The sequence below is a fragment of the Takifugu flavidus genome, chromosome 6 (genome assembly GCF_003711565.1).
Source record: "Takifugu flavidus isolate HTHZ2018 chromosome 6, ASM371156v2, whole genome shotgun sequence".
NCBI classification, from domain to species: Eukaryota; Metazoa; Chordata; class Actinopteri; order Tetraodontiformes; family Tetraodontidae; genus Takifugu; species Takifugu flavidus.
Window position 1 is genome coordinate 10,302,647 of NC_079525.1, and position 16,373 is coordinate 10,319,019.

The window sequence follows — 16,373 nt, forward strand, 5'->3', positions numbered from 1 at the left end:
CTTGTGTTGGTCTGTTTGTTTATAGTATTAGAGATTTAAGTATTAGTATATTTTAGAATTTCAACCTAGCCCAATTATTTTCAGACACGTTTGCTGTTCTTATATTTGCTATAGTTTGTTTGTATCACACTGTAGTACCCGAAGCGTCCAAGCGGGGGCAGCACCGCTCACCATATGCTCTTGAGGTTGAGGTCGTCGAAAAGTTGACGCTTAATTTTGCAGTTTAAGGACTTATACTGTATAAGGTGGAAAAACAAGTGCACAAATATCACATTTGTATACTTTTATTCTCTATCAGCAATAGACACACTGCAGCCATTTTTTCTTTTTGAATTTTGATACAGTAAGTCATGCCCTTAGATATTCATATATGCACTGTATATGTATATAACTGTCATCATCACCGAAAGAGGATGCAGATTTTTTTCTCCAAATTAAAAGCATACCAGTCACAGTGAACTTCCACTAGTTTGCATTTTACATTTTCTAAATAATAAAATCAATGGTGAGCGCTAAATAAATACATTAAATGTAGATACACACAGTAGTGAAGCTCGTAACAGTAAATAATAGCACATTTAAGCTATCAGTCTGCCTCATGTGTGTCTGGTGTAGCAGTATCTTGTATTTGTCATTGCCAAAATGAGCCTGTTCTCATATGCTGTGAGGAGAAAAGCGTGGAGGTGTTTCCTCCTGACATTCAGGAGTGCATTTGCAGTTTGTGTGGAATACATTTTTTTCTTTGTCAACAAAAACAGGTATTTCATACCATAGACACACACACACACACACACACACACACACACAAACACATACCTGGTCCTAAATGATTCAAAAACCCTCAAGATTAAAACAATAAATACAGCAAAAATACCATCACTTTAAAACTCTGAATGTTTCTTCCCAAAATCGATATCATCCACTTGGTAAATTCTGATACCTCTCAGTGACATTCAAGGTTTTTTTTTATTCCTTCGAGTGAACTAAAAACACAGACACACACACACACACACACGCACGCACGCACACACACACACACACACACACACACACATACACACACACAAAAAACAAGAACCGTAAAACATAAAATACAGTTAATAACATGGGCGTAAACCTCCAGCTACTCGCAGCACAGCAGCAATGAAAAACATGCATGAAAACATTCAAACAGTATCTCACTCAAACATTAAACATTTTTACAGGGTGAGCAACAATTAAAGACAAAAACAATTACAACAGATGCTGTGTGAAAGTGAGAGAGAGACAGAGGTACAATCCCTACAACTACAAAGCAATCAAAGCAAGGATCATAATGACGGATGTTGATTAGTCATGCCTGCTTTACTTCATGTGGTTGATTATGGATTCCCAGCCTACTGATGACTAGATAATATACATCTTATATATCATTTTAAGACAGATTATACAGAGCTTACACAAAACACAGAGGCAGCAGCAGTTAGAGTGAGTGAGACAGTCTGTAAAACCTGAATCAAGATTACGGTAGTAGAGTGAAAGAAACTGTATTTGTCTTTTTTTTTCAAAGTACATCTGAGAAAAATGTGAGCAGCAAAACCACCCGTCAGCCTGAGCTCTTCCTCAGAGCATTTTGTGGGTAAAATGTTCTGTACCTTCAGGAGGTTTACAAGCATCTTCGACTGAATGGTGTTGCTGTGGTTCCTTGTTCCTGCTGTTCTACCACAGTATGAAGACAAACATATCAAAGAAAGCTGGTTACACAAAAAATGAATCAGGAAAACAGCAGAAAGCCTTCTTTGGTCACAAGTCAAACAACACCAGGATGTGAAACGAAAAACCCAAGTCGGTCAGTCAAGCCAGAGAAGTTTGTTGGGAACCTCAAACAAAAGTTAATCTGGAAGGGCTTAATTGGGAAGACTGTGGTAGAGGTGAGTGAGGTGCTGCGGTGAACGCAGGGATTGCATGTGGCTAATGCATAGGTTTAAGGGAAATTTTAGCCTGGACAAAGCCAGGGGTTTGGGGACAGTTACTTTGTTTTACACATTCTTCTACTCTTTCGCCTCCTCATCATTGCTCTCCTTCTCTTCTTGGCAGTAGTGGTGAAAGAACTGTTGGAGATGCTGCTGGAGATCACCTTTCGGCCTCTTTCTGGATTTGTCCGTGTGCTCGATAGAGGCCCGTTTGCGCTGCCCAGCTCCTTTCACCACTGCTCCTCTCAGGGTGCTGCCTTTATGCACGTGGGCCCTGCCAAAGTGGAGGAGACAGTTCAATGCACAGGAAACAAACACTGGTTCTACTAAAGTATAAAACATTAAAAAATTTCAAATACACAACTGTATAAAATGTTAGCATGTTATAGAAATGAAAACATGTTTCCAAAGACTTGAAGGTTTTGGTGTCAGAGGGTTCATCGCAAGAAGTTAAATAGAAAAATAATGCAAGTTAATAAAAGACAAACAAATATCAAAATTAAAACCCTATTAAAACCATTGACGTGCAAACTTGCCCATCAAAGTGTGGAACACATATTCGTGCTGAGCCACATTAGGAATTAGTGGCTTCTGCTAAACATTTGTCAACATTAGTGAAACATTTGTTAGGGTTGTAAATTGATGCTGCAGTCCCACCATCCGTCGTCTCTCACACACCTCCTGACCACAGTTCCAGCTTCTTTAACAGTTCCCCTCCCTACCACACGAGGGCGCTCTATTCTACTACACCCGCCTATGTGCACTAGTGCCTGGTGAATGGAAAAGAACACAATGCTGATGGAACGAGGAAACGATGAAGACGTGATAGAGCTGGAAGGTGTGGACATAAAAAGACAAAGACTAGATTTTCTCTCAAACCTGTTTGAAGTTGTCACAATCTGAGGGAAGGTCAGAAGTCGACGACTGATCCCCCGGGTGTGTCACCGCCCTTTTACCCTCCACCACTACGGACCTTTCAACACGACTGATCTTAAGCTCGTCCGCTGCCTCTTGTCTTGAAGAGGCAAAACCTTTGCTTTCAGTAAACGTCACCTAGATCAGAAGAACATATTTATTTTTGTTTTTTGAACTTAAGACAACTAACTGCACTAACACACACATGTCATTTACTGATGACCACAGATATGAGCCGCACCTCTGTGTGTCCCCCCTCACTCTTGAGGACAGTCCTTTTCACCACTTTAGAGTGTCCATCCCCTTCTTGTGCAGTGACGGACACCTGGGCATCTCCTCCAAATGATACCTCTTCACTTTCCATGCCGTCCGCAGAAACACACTTCCGAATAATTTTACGGGTAATCTGAAGAGATCACACGTGAAATTGTTGGATGAAAAGGTTTCATGCAGTCAACAAAACAATCATTTTTTTATTGTTGCTCAATTGTACGTTTACTAAATAAAGTTAAAGTAGTAAAACTGGTGTGTACGTGAGAGATTCTGTAAGATTAACTGTACCTTCTTGACAACAATGTGTCCATTTTCATCCCTGTACTTTTCTTCTGTCACTGATTGTGTTGGAAGATCAGCCAAATCATCAGCCTACAAAGGAAAGAAGGCAGAAAAACGCCAGGAAAAGTAGAGTTAAAAATAAAACTCAAATCAACCTTAAAGGACAGAAGGAGTTGCACAGTCGTTCATTGTTAGTCTTTTTTTCAGGATAGGTGAAACAAATTTGCATTCTCAGGAGAAATAAAAGTTAAAAACGCCACCAGGAGGTTCAGCCATGTGTGCACGATTCTCCAAGAGTTCAAGATTCTCTCATCATCCCCAAAAGAACCTTCAAATTGTTCCTTTATTCCACCGTTTTAGTCACGTACTTATAATGTGAAAATAGTGCTGGATTAGAGTCGCACCCTCCACCAATCATGCTCCATTAGATACCTGGATGAAAACTCTCCTTCGCACTATCCTGCTGGTAAAAAAATCATCATCTGAACTTTCTGACAGTGATCCGAGCTCTGCGTTGATCTCCTGACCGGCCAAAAGAAAAAAAAAATTCAACGTTCAAATGAAAGAATCAGACTATGACATTAATGTTGGCAGCAAATCATGAGGCAAAGTAATATGATGCACTTTCCACTGCTGTAAAGCTATTTTGATGGTTATTTACAGTGGAAAGTACAAGATAGCACTCTGCAAATCGACATACATATAAGAAAGATCACACATGCGAAGACTGAAATGAACAATCCATTTGCTTCGAGCTTTTGTTAATAAATGTGAATTTTCAAGCTGATCTGAAAAGCAAAGTAGCATGCTGAGTCAGGTAGGGTAATAAGGAATTGCAGAATCCATCTAGAGGGTTAGCGGCCATTCCTTTTTTGGGAAAAGCTTGCAGATTTCACCTTTGCTCGATGTCAATTGCTCGTCTTACCCTTGTCCGATAATTGTCAGTGCTGCTGTGTGGTTGTGAAGCTTCGCACAAGGTGAATTCATCATCCGATGGTTCTGAAGGGTGCGGTATGTCTTCACTGCCCATGTGTCCATCATGAGGAGGCTCAAGGACAAAAGGAGCATCCTCATAATCTTCACTTTCAGAGGACAGCAGGACTTGGCCTGCTGGCTTTTCTGGCAATCCAAACGAGTAGAGACGATTACATGGATTTGGCTGATCGGGCTCAGGCTCTGAAAAATCAGACGCCACCTGTTTGCAGTCAAAGTAACCCTCTGGGTCTGAGTAGTCACACACTGGACTGCCTGTAGCTCTGTGCTCAACCTCTGTATATTCAGAGGTGCTTCTGGAAGAAGAGACTGTGTCCACTGGTCCAAGAGTGCTGCTGTGAGCTTCTTCTGAATTTGACAAAGTCATCTCTGGTTTTGTAGTAACTGATGGGCCAAAGTAGTCTGTGTCTATTGGAGGAGGACCCAAGAAGGGGCCTAACACCAATTCCTCAAAGCTAAAATGTCTTACAGAAGTAACTGTGTCTGGAGTGGCATCAGAAAGAGACTGAGACGAAATATCTTCACTCTGAATGGTGTCAACACTCGAGACTTCCTTGCAATGTGTGCTTTGATCCAGGGTATTCACTGGTGACACTTCTTCTGACACACGCTCTAAGTAATAACAGCATGCCTCTGTGTCCAATTCATTCATTTGAAAATTTTCATTTGTAGAATCTTCCTGGGGAAGATGTGCCAGATGTTGATCAGTGTTTGCCTCCCTCTCCGGATGTAGTGAGGAAAGCTGCTCGGTGTGGTGATCATCACATTGACTGGACCCCAAATTAAATTCTGAGTTCAGTGATGGTGACACTTCATAGAATCTATGTGGAGATTCAGGAACTTGAACAAACTCGGTTGGGGATCCAGGATCATCAATGGCCCTATCACAGATTTCCATTACCTCAGGTGCCACTCTGGCTTCTTCAGAGTCATCTTGAATGAACATCAATTCACACTGTGTCAATGGCTTTTCCTTATCTTCCCCCAGCGGTGCAGCAGATGCCATGTTCAGCATTGGGGTATCTTCAGCATCACTACATGTGTTAATCTGTTCATTTTTGGGACTTTCATCACTAAATTCTCTGTTGCGCAACACCTCTGGATTAAACACAAGCTGCATTTCACGACCTGACAACAGCACAGAAGACTGAGTGGACCCAGATTCTGGTGACATTGAAATGGACCCTGTGGAAGCAAAGTCTTGCTCAATATGATTGTCTTGACAGGATGAGACTGGGATCGCTGAGCTCACACCAGACAACCTTCCACATGTCTGTGGAGGTGAGCTGCTTCCCTCCCTCAATAAAACTTTGGATTTTGTTGTATTTGGGTCAAATACGCTTGTTAATTCTCTACTTTGTGTATCTGAGTGTTCCTCCGCTGAAAAACCCTGAGCTTCTGTGGAAGGAATAGTTTTTTGCGTTGTGGTTTGTGACTGATTTGTCTTGGAAGATGTTGATTCCTGCAAAAAATGATAGAATGAAGTGGAAAATCTGTAAATCTGGTGATTGGTGATTACATATGAAATAAAAACAAAGCAAAACAAAACGTGCATCTTTCAAATTCCTGGTCGAGTGTTTCAAATACGGAAATTCACTTGAAGCCCACTTGAACTGGTTTGTTGCTTTGTTATAAATGTGACCTTTAAAATAACACACATTTCTAACAGGCCATCTGAGGAGACAGAGTTCCTGCTGTAGCTTAAATATATGGTATTTAATATCACAACCAAGATAAATTGCAAACATGACAGAAGGGCCAAGTGAACTTCACTGAAACTCTGGATTTGATCTATGAAGTCATGCATGACCATAATATAGCCATTTGCTTCCCTGTCAAAACAGGTGCCACAGTACCTCCCTCGTAAAATAAATCCTTATAATGAAATAACATCATTGGCTGTTAACAAAACCAGCAGGCTGGTTTAAAAGAACAGACCAGTCCAGTTACATTGAGATTTGTTTCTGTGATTTAGATAAACTCCTGGTTGCTTACAAACAGAAAGTAAATGATGTAGGCTGTAGGTGAGGGTGATAACATATACTATAAAGAATAGATAATATCATTTTTAATTAATTATTTTATCTATTAGGTCCAAAGCAAAACCAGTTTATGAGGATTATTTAAAAAATCGTTCCAACAAAGCTACTAGCTATAATTTTCTATTGTCCTAACATGCCAGGGTGTTTTCATGATTAGTACAAGCTTCATCTCCATTCACATTTCAGGAGCTGCCATGTTTATCATATTAAGAGCAACACAGCATTCACTGAGGAGCAAGCGCTTGTTGCTGTCTTACCGACACCAAGGACTGTAGCCCAAACTGGGCCATCGCAGTCATCTTTAACTGGTACAGCAGGTTCGCGTACAGATGGTCTTCATTTCATCGATCATCTCTTTGCTTGCTTTGTGTGTGTGCATGTGTGTTTGTATCTTCCAGCCAGACAGCATGGTGACATTTAATTTTAGTTTTAGCATAACATGTGACTCAACATTACTTAACTATAGCAACGCAAAAGCAGTAAAAGATTTTATAAGATCAACACTGGAACACTGGGACTGCAGGAACAAGTAAAGTAAAGTTTTTTTTTTTTTTTTTTAGCATTAGCTAATTAACTTCGTTAAAACTATTCTGATCATTTGGGCACGGCATTTTGCCTCCTATAAATGAGTCAGCCCTGCCAATCATTCAATTCGGGTTCCACACAGCAAAAACCTTTATTACACATCTGCAGTGGGGCTTTTTAAGTATCAGTTGATACAGTAGCGTGAGAAAGGAAATATGGGCAGCAAGAACTGTAGCAAGATCTAAACCAGGGCCAGCTGTAGGGAGGGCTGCAGCCATTTAGGGGGGTCAGTCTCTACACTAACACTGTCAAAACTAGCTGTCACATCACAGCAGGTGATGCCGTGTTTTTTTACTGACACACAGCAAAACAATCATATGGAAAAATATTGTAATGAAACACTGACCAAAATGGTTTTAACGAAGCTAAAGTTATTTCTATAGAAGGATCACATGCATCCCATTAGACCTGTTGGGCCTGTCTTCTGTTTAACTGTGTTGTCCAGATTATTGGTCTCTTCTGTTATGTCTTCAACTAAATTTCCAACTGATTCGGCAACCTGGGGATCAGACGGTTTCAATTCAGACAGCCAGTGGTCAACAAATGACCGCGCATCATCACACGGTATGTCGCTGTAAGATTCAGGAAAGTCAAATACAAGTGACTCGGGAGAATCTGGCCTGTCTTCATTGAAGACATCAAGAAGTGAACTTGTATCTCTTTTCAAAGAAACTGATCTGGAATCCATCGAATCAATGTAGTCGAAGAGCTGATTGTCAAACATGGGAATCTGAGAATCAGGAGTCAGGGCAGTGAACTCATCAAATGAGGCATGGGATTCTGGAGAGGGTGGCCTTTCTTCAGCAGATGAGCATGAAAATGTATAGTCACTTGGATCTAATCCATCAGGTGAGGGAAGATTGGACTCAGATACTGACAGACTTTCGAGACATTCACGATCTATTGCATGTTGAGATGGCCCAGTGGACAGAGTTTCAGCTGTTTCAAACCTTGAAATTCCAGAATCACTTTGTGATGTTGGTGAAAGATTACCAATAAAATCAGTGCCCAATGGCCCCATATTACTGACTCTGAAGTCATTGGGTGATAAACTATAAGAAATCATTGAAAAACTGGTAGGATCAAAGTATTTTTGCTGTTGTGTTTGCAAATATAGATGCTTGTACATTGGATCATACAAATGTGATATATGAGGTTGACAGAAAGATACCGGATTAGGTTTCACAGGTAGTTGCTGTGACTGAGGTATTGAAAATAATAATGAATCTTTTTCATGGATATGAGTTGTGGTTTGGTCATCAAGCAATGTAAATCCAGTCTGTACAGAGAAAGAATCTGGTGTATCTGCTCGGTTATTGTCAAATAATTCATCAAGACAAAAGCTGGAATACTCAACATCTGACAGGTCAAATTCTGATGAAGCTGACTGTGGGGAATCTGGTCTGGGGTGGTCAAAGAGGGCATCCAAATAAATGTTATCAGCACAAAATGAAATTTTTTTAGGAGATATAAATGAAAGGTTTGCAGTTGATCTGCATTGTTTTCTAATCTAATGCCTCGTACAACATCTGCATATGTAAGAGGTCTCACTGCTGTTATAAGTGGGGACTCTAAATCAGATGCACATGTTCGCTTGGCCTCAATATGTTCACAGAATGAATCTGGTGAATCTGGTCGGTTGTTGTCAGTTAGTTCTTCCAGACAAAATTCAGTATATTCAATGTCTGACAACGTTGACAGAGGTGACTCTGATCTACCTTCAGACAAGTGCAAGTAATAACTACAGTGTTGCTCATTGACAGGGTCCCGTGTTAGGACAGAGGAGAAATCGTGTTCCTCAACTGATGCAAGCGAAGCTGGAGAGGATGGCCGAATGTCGTCCATCGCGTCTTGAAGCAAGAATGACTCAGATGACACAGATTCTGGGGACAGTGTCCTACTACCAAACAACCTATCCAGTTCAAAGTCTGACAATACAGACTGAGGGGAATCTGGTCTGGCTTCTTCAAACAGGAATCCCAGACACACATCCATACCTTCCCAGTCAGAACATGCTGATTCTGGAGTAAATGAACGTTCATGTGACAAATGTCCATCACAGTCCACATGGCCAGATCCAAATTGAGGAATAGGGGAATCAGGTGAGAGGGCTCTAAGTTCATTTTGTGACACTACTGACTCCGGAGACAGCGCACTGAACTGAATGGCCCAACCATCTTCGGTGGATACTGCAATGTCCTCATCTGATGCTGGGGGCATATGTGTTGTGTTCAAAAAAACACCCTCCCAGTCAGAACATGCTGATTCTGGGGTAAATGAACGTTCATGTGACAAATGTCCATCACAGTCAACATGGCAAGATCCAAATTGAGGAATAGGGGAATCAGGCGAGAGGGCTCTATAGTCATTTTGTGACAATAATGACTCCGGAGAGAGTGCACGTAAATCAGTGGCCCAAACATCTTCAGTGGCTACTGCGAGGTCCTCATCTGATGATGGCGTCACATGTGTGGTGTTCAAAAGTGAACCTGCAAGGTTTTCTGATCTAATGCCTCGTACAACATCTGCATATGTAAGAGGTCTCACTGCTGTTATAACTGGGGACTCTAAATCAGATGCACATGTTCGCTTGGCCTCAATATGTTCACAGAATGAATCTGGTGAATCTGGTCGGTTGTTGTCAGTTAGTTCTTCCAGACAAAATTCAGTATATTCAATGTCTGACAACGTTGACAGAGGTGACTCTGATGTACCTTCAGACAAGTGCAAGTAATAACTACAGTGTTGCTCATTGACAGGGTCACGTGTTAGGACAGAGGAGAAATCGTGTTCCTCAACTGATGCAACTGAAGCTGGAGAGGATGGCCGGATGGCGTCCATCGCGTCTTGAAGCAAGAATGACTCAGAAGACACAGATTCTGGAGACAGTGTCCTACTACCAAACAATCTATCCAGTTCAAAGTCTGACAATACAGACTGAGGGGAATCTGGTCTGGCTTCTTCAAACAGGAATCCCAGACACACATCCATACCTTCCCAGTCAGAACATGCTGATTCTGGAGTAAATGAACGTTCATGTGACAAATGTCCATCACAGTCCACATGGCCAGATCCAAATTGAGGAATGGGGGAATCAGGCGAGAGGGCTCTAAGTTCATTTTGTGACAATAATGACTCCAGAGACAGCGCACTGAACTGAGTGGCCCAACCATCTTCAGTGGATACTGTGATGTCCTCATCTGATGCTGGGGGCATATGTGTTGTGTTCAAAAAAACACCCTCCCAGTCAGAACATGCGGATTCTGGAGTAAATGAACGTTCATGTGACAAATGTCCATCACAGTCAACATGGCCAGATCCAAATTGAGGAATGGGGGAATCAGGTGAGAGGGCTCTAAGTTCATTTTGTGACACTACTGACTCCGGAGAGTGCACGTAAATCAGTGGCCCAAACATCTTCAGTGGCTACTACGAGGTCCTCATCTGATGATGGTGTCACATGTGTGGTGTTCAAAAGTGAACCTGCAAGGTTTTCTGATCTAATGCCTCGTACAACATCTGCATATGTAAGAGGTCTCACTGCTGTTATAAGTGGGGACTCTAAATCAGATGCACATGTTCGCTTGGCCTCAATATGTTCACAGAATGAATCTGGTGAATCTGGTCGGTTGTTGTCAGTTAGTTCTTCCAGACAAAATTCAGTATATTCAATGTCTGACAACGTTGACAGAGGTGACTCTGATGTACCTTCAGACAAGTGCAAGTAATAACTACAGTGTTGCTCATTGACAGGGTCACGTGTTAGGACAGAGGAGAAATCGTGTTCCTCAACTGATGCAAGCGAAGCTGGAGAGGATGGCCGAATGTCGTCCATCGCGTCTTGAAGCAAGAATGACTCAGAAGACACAGATTCTGGGGACAGTGTCCTACTACCAAACAACCTATCCAGTTCAAAGTCTGACAGTACAGACTGAGGGGAATCTGGTCTGGCTTCGTCAAACAGGAATCCCAGACACACATCATACCTTCCCAGTCAGAACATGCTGATTCTGGGGTAAATGAACGTTCATGTGACAAATGTCCATCACAGTCAACAGGGCCAGATCCAAATTGAGGAATGGGGGAATCAGGTGAGAGGGCTCTAAGTTCATTTTGTGACACTACTGACTCCGTAGAGAGTGCACGTAAATCAGTGGCCCAAACATCTTCGGTGGATACTGCGATGTCCTCATCTGATGCTGGGGGCATATGTGTTGTGTTCAAAAAAACACCCTCCCAGTCAGAACATGCTGATTCTGGAGTAAATGAACGTTCATGTGACAAATGTCCATCACAGTCCACATGGCCAGATCCAAATTGAGGAATGGGGGAATCAGGTGAGAGGGCTCTAAGTTCATTTTGTGACACTACTGACTCCGGAGAGAGTGCACGTAAATCAGTGGCCCAAACATCTTCAGTGGCTACTACGAGGTCCTCATCTGATGATGGCGTCACATGTGTGGTGTTCAAAAGTGAACCTGCAAGGTTTTCTGATCTAATGCCTCGTACAACATCTGCATATGTAAGAGGTCTCACTGCTGTTATAAGTGGGGACTCTAAATCAGATGCACATGTTCGCTTGGCCTCAATATGTTCACAGAATGAATCTGGTGAATCTGGTCGGTTGTTGTCAGTTAGTTCTTCCAGACAAAATTCAGTATATTCAATGTCTGACAACGTTGACAGAGGTGACTCTGATCTACCTTCAGACAAGTGCAAGTAATAATAACTACAGCGTTGCTCATTGACAGGGTCCCGTGTTAGGACAGAGGAGAAATCGTGTTCCTCAACTGATGCAAGCGAAGCTGGAGAGGATGGCCGAATGTCGTCCATCGCGTCTTGAAGCAAGAATGACTCAGAAGACACAGATTCTGGGGACAGTGTCCTCCTACCAAACAACCTATCCAGTTCAAAGTCTGACAGTACAGACTGAGGGGAATCTGGTCTGGCTTCGTCAAACAGGAATCCCAGACACACATCCATACCTTCCCAGTCAGAACATGCTGATTCTGGGGTAAATGAACGTTCATGTGACAAATGTCCATCACAGTCACAGGCAGATCCAAATTGAGGAATGGGGGAATCAGGCGAGAGGGCTCTAAGTTCATTTTGTGACACTACTGACTCCGGAGAGAGTGCACGTAAATCAGTGGCCCAAACATCTTCAGTGGCTACTACGAGGTCTCATCTGATGATGGCGTCACATGTGTGGTGTTCAAAAGTGAACCTGCAAGGTTTTCTGATCTAATGCCTCGTACAACATCTGCATATGTAAGAGGTCTCACTGCTGTTATAAGTGGGGACTCTAAATCAGATGCACAGTTCGCTTGGCCTCAATATGTTCACAGAATGAATCTGGTGAATCTGGTCGGTTGTTGTCAGTTAGTTCTTCCAGACAAAATTCAGTATATTCAATGTCTGACAACGTTGACAGAGGTGACTCTGATCTACCTTCAGACCAGTGCAAGTAATAACTACAGCGTTGCTCATTGACAGGGTCACGTGTTAGGACAGAGGAGAAATCGTGTTCCTCACTGATGCAAGCGAAGCTGGAGAGGATGGCCGAATGTCGTCCATCGCGTCTTGAAGCAAGAATGACTCAGAAGACACAGATTCTGGGGACAGTGTCCTCCTACCAAACAACCTATCCAGTTCAAAGTCTGACAGTACAGACTGAGGGGAATCTGGTCTGGCTTCGTCAAACAGGAATCCCAGACACACATCCATACCTTCCCAGTCAGAACATGCTGATTCTGGGGTAAATGAACGTTCATGTGACAAATGTCCATCACAGTCAACATGGCCAGATCCAAATTGAGGAATGGGGGAATCAGGTGAGAGGGCTCTAAGTTCATTTTGTGACACTACTGACTCCGGAGAGAGTGCACGTAAATCAGTGGCCCAAACATCTTCAGTGGCTACTGCGAGGTCCTCATCTGATGATGGCGTCACATGTGTGGTGTTCAAAAGTGAACCTGCAAGGTTTTCTGATCTAATGCCTCGTACAACATCTGCATATGTAAGAGGTCTCACTGCTGTTATAACTGGGGACTCTAAATCAGATGCACATGTTCGCTTGGCCTCAATATGTTCACAGAATGAACTGGTGAATCTGGTCGGTTGTTGTCAGTTAGTTCTTCTTCCAGACAAAATTCAGTATATTCAATGTCTGACAACGTTGACAGAGGTGACTCTGATCTACCTTCAGACAAGTGCAAGTAATAACTACAGCGTTGCTCATTGACAGGGTCCCGTGTTAGGACAGAGGAGAAATCGTGTTCCTCAACTGATGCAAGCGAAGCTGGAGAGGATGGCCGGATGGCGTCCATCGCGTCTTGAAGCAAGAATGACTCAGAAGACACAGATTCTGGGGACAGTGTCCTACTACCAAACAACCTATCCAGTTCAAAGTCTGACAGTACAGACTGAGGGGAATCTGGTCTGGCTTCTTCAAACAGGAATCCCAGACACACATCCATACTTCCCTCCCAGTCAACATGCTGATTCTGGGGTAAATGAACGTTCATGTGACGAATGTCCATCACAGTCAACGGCAAGACCCAAATTGAGGAATAAGGGAATCAGGCGAGAGGGCTCTATAGTCATGGCCAGATCCAAATTGAGGAATGGGGGAATCAGGTGAGAGGGCTCTAAGTTCATTTTGTGACACTACTGACTCCGGAGAGAGTGCACGTAAATCAGTGGCCCAAACATCTTCAGTGGCTACTGCGAGGTCCTCATCTGACGATGGCGTCACATGTGTGGTGTTCAAAAGTGAACCTGCAAGGTTTTCTGATCTAATGCCTCGTACAACATCTGCATATGTAAGAGGTCTCACTGCTGTTATAACTGGGGACTCTAAATCAGATGCACATGTTCGCTTGGCCTCAATATGTTCACAGAATGAATCTGGTGAATCTGGTCGGTTGTTGTCAGTTAGTTCTTCCAGACAAAATTCAGTATATTCAATGTCTGACAACGTTGACAGAGGTGACTCTGATCTACCTTCAGACAAGTGCAAGTAATAACTACAGCGTTGCTCATTGACAGGGTCCCGTGTTAGGACAGAGGAGAAATCGTGTTCCTCAACTGATGCAAGCGAAGCTGGAGAGGATGGCCGAATGTCGTCCATCGTGTCTTGAAGCAAGAATGACTCAGATGACACAGATTCTGGGGACAGTGTCCTACTAGCAAACAACCTATCCAGTTCAAAGTCTGACAGTACAGACTGAGGGGAATCTGGTCTGGCTTCTTCAAACAGGAATCCCAGACACACATCCATACCTTCCCAGTCAGAACATGCTGATTCTGGGGTAAATGAACGTTCATGTGACAAATGTCCATCACAGTCAACATGGCAAGACCCAAATTGAGGAATAGGGGAATCAGGCGAGAGGGCTCTATAGTCATTTTGTGACAATAATGACTCCGGAGACAGCGCACTGAACTGAATGGCCCAACCATCTTCGGTGGATACTGCGATGTCCTCATCTGATGCTGGGGGCATATGTGTTGTGTTCAAAAAAACACCCTCCCAGTCAGAACATGCGGATTCTGGAGTAAATGAACGTTCATGTGACAAATGTCCATCACAGTCAACATGGCCAGATCCAAATTGAGGAATGGGGGAATCATCAGGTGAGAGGGCTCTAAGTTCATTTTGTGACACTACTGACTCCGGAGAGAGTGCACGTAAATCAGTGGCCCAAACATCTTCAGTGGCTACTGCGAGGTCCTCATCTGACGATGGCGTCACGTGTGGTGTTCAAAAGTGAACCTGCAAGGTTTTCTGATCTAATGCCTCGTACAACATCTGCATATGTAAGAGGTCTCACTGCTGTTATAACTGGGGACTCTAAATCAGATGCACATGTTCGCTTGGCCTCAATATGTTCACAGAATGAATCTGGTGAATCTGGTCGGTTGTTGTCAGTTAGTTCTTCCAGACAAAATTCAGTATATTCAATGTCTGACAACGTTGACAGAGGTGACTCTGATCTACCTTCAGACAAGTGCAAGTAATAACTACAGCGTTGCTCATTGACAGGGTCCCGTGTTAGGACAGAGGAGAAATCGTGTTCCTCAACTGATGCAAGCGAAGCTGGAGAGGATGGCCGAATGTCGTCCATCGCGTCTTGAAGCAAGAATGACTCAGAAGACACAGATTCTGGGGACAGTGTCCTACTAGCAAACAACCTATCCAGTTCAAAGTCTGACAGTACAGACTGAGGGGAATCTGGTCTGGCTTCTTCAAACAGGAATCCCAGACACACATCCATACCTTCCCAGTCAGAACATGCTGATTCTGGGGTAAATGAACGTTCATGTGACAAATGTCCATCACAGTCAACATGGCCAGATCCAAATTGAGGAATAGGGGAATCAGGCGAGAGGGCTCTATAGTCATTTTGTGACACTACTGACTGACTCCGGAGAGAGTGCACGTAATCAGTGGCCCAAACATCTTCAGTGGCTACTGCGAGGTCCTCATCTGACGATGGCGTCACATGTGTGGTGTTCAAAAGTGAACCTGCAAGGTTTTCTGATCTAATGCCTCGTACAACATCTGCATATGTAAGAGGTCTCACTGCTGTTATAAGTGGGGACTCTAAATCAGATGCACATGTTCGCTTGGCCTCAATATGTTCACAGAATGAATCTGGTGAATCTGGTCGGTTGTTGTCAGTTAGTTCTTCCAGACAAAATTCATTATTCAATGTCTGACAACGTTGACAGAGGTGACTCTGATCTACCTTCAGACAAGTGCAAGTAATAACTACAGTGTTGCTCATTGACAGGGTCCCGTGTTAGGACAGAGGAGAAATCGTGTTCCTCAACTGATGCAACCGAAGCTGGAGAGGATGGCCGAATGTCGTCCATCGCGTCTTGAAGCAAGAATGACTCAGAAGACACAGATTCTGGGGACAGTGTCCTACTACCAAACAACCTATCCAGTTCAAAGTCTGACAGTACAGACTGAGGGGAATCTGGTCTGGCTTCTTCAAACAGGAATCCCAGACACACATCCATACCTTCCCAGTCAGAACATGCTGATTCTGGGGTAAATGAACGTTCATGTGACAAATGTCCATCACAGTCAACATGGCCAGATCCAAATTGAGGAATAGGGGAATCAGGCGAGAGGGCTCTATAGTCATTTTGTGACACTACTGACTCCGGAGACAGCGCACTGAACTGAATGGCCCAACCATCTTTGGTGGATACTGCGATGTCCTCATCTGATGCTGGGGGCATATGTGTTGTGTTCAAAAAAACACCCTCCCAGTCAGAACATGCGGATTCTGGAGTAAATGAACGTTCATGTGACAAA

The 16,373-nt window shown here is 43.2% G+C and overlaps 1 protein-coding gene across 15 annotated transcripts in view; it reads right to left on the minus strand.

Moving 5' to 3' along the window:
* Positions 1-268: 268 nt before the first annotated feature.
* LOC130526723 (ankyrin-2-like) overlaps positions 269-16,373 on the minus strand; it is a 56,226-nt gene continuing 40,121 nt past the window's right edge. For 12 of the 15 annotated variants that reach the window (XM_057034549.1, XM_057034556.1, XM_057034563.1 and 9 more), the window contains 7 exons: positions 4,348-5,877; positions 3,855-3,944; positions 3,429-3,512; positions 3,109-3,273; positions 2,832-3,005; positions 2,631-2,722; positions 269-2,226 (listed from right to left, as the gene is read on the minus strand). In XM_057034549.1, the coding sequence (XP_056890529.1) occupies positions 2,031-2,226; positions 2,631-2,722; positions 2,832-3,005; positions 3,109-3,273; positions 3,429-3,512; positions 3,855-3,944; positions 4,348-5,877 (2,331 nt within the window). In that variant the 3' untranslated portion in view covers positions 269-2,030. The remainder of the gene's footprint in view (positions 2,227-2,630; positions 2,723-2,831; positions 3,006-3,108; positions 3,274-3,428; positions 3,513-3,854; positions 3,945-4,347; positions 5,878-16,373) is intronic. The other 3 variants (XM_057034552.1, XM_057034559.1, XM_057034561.1) reach the window with 3 other exon arrangements.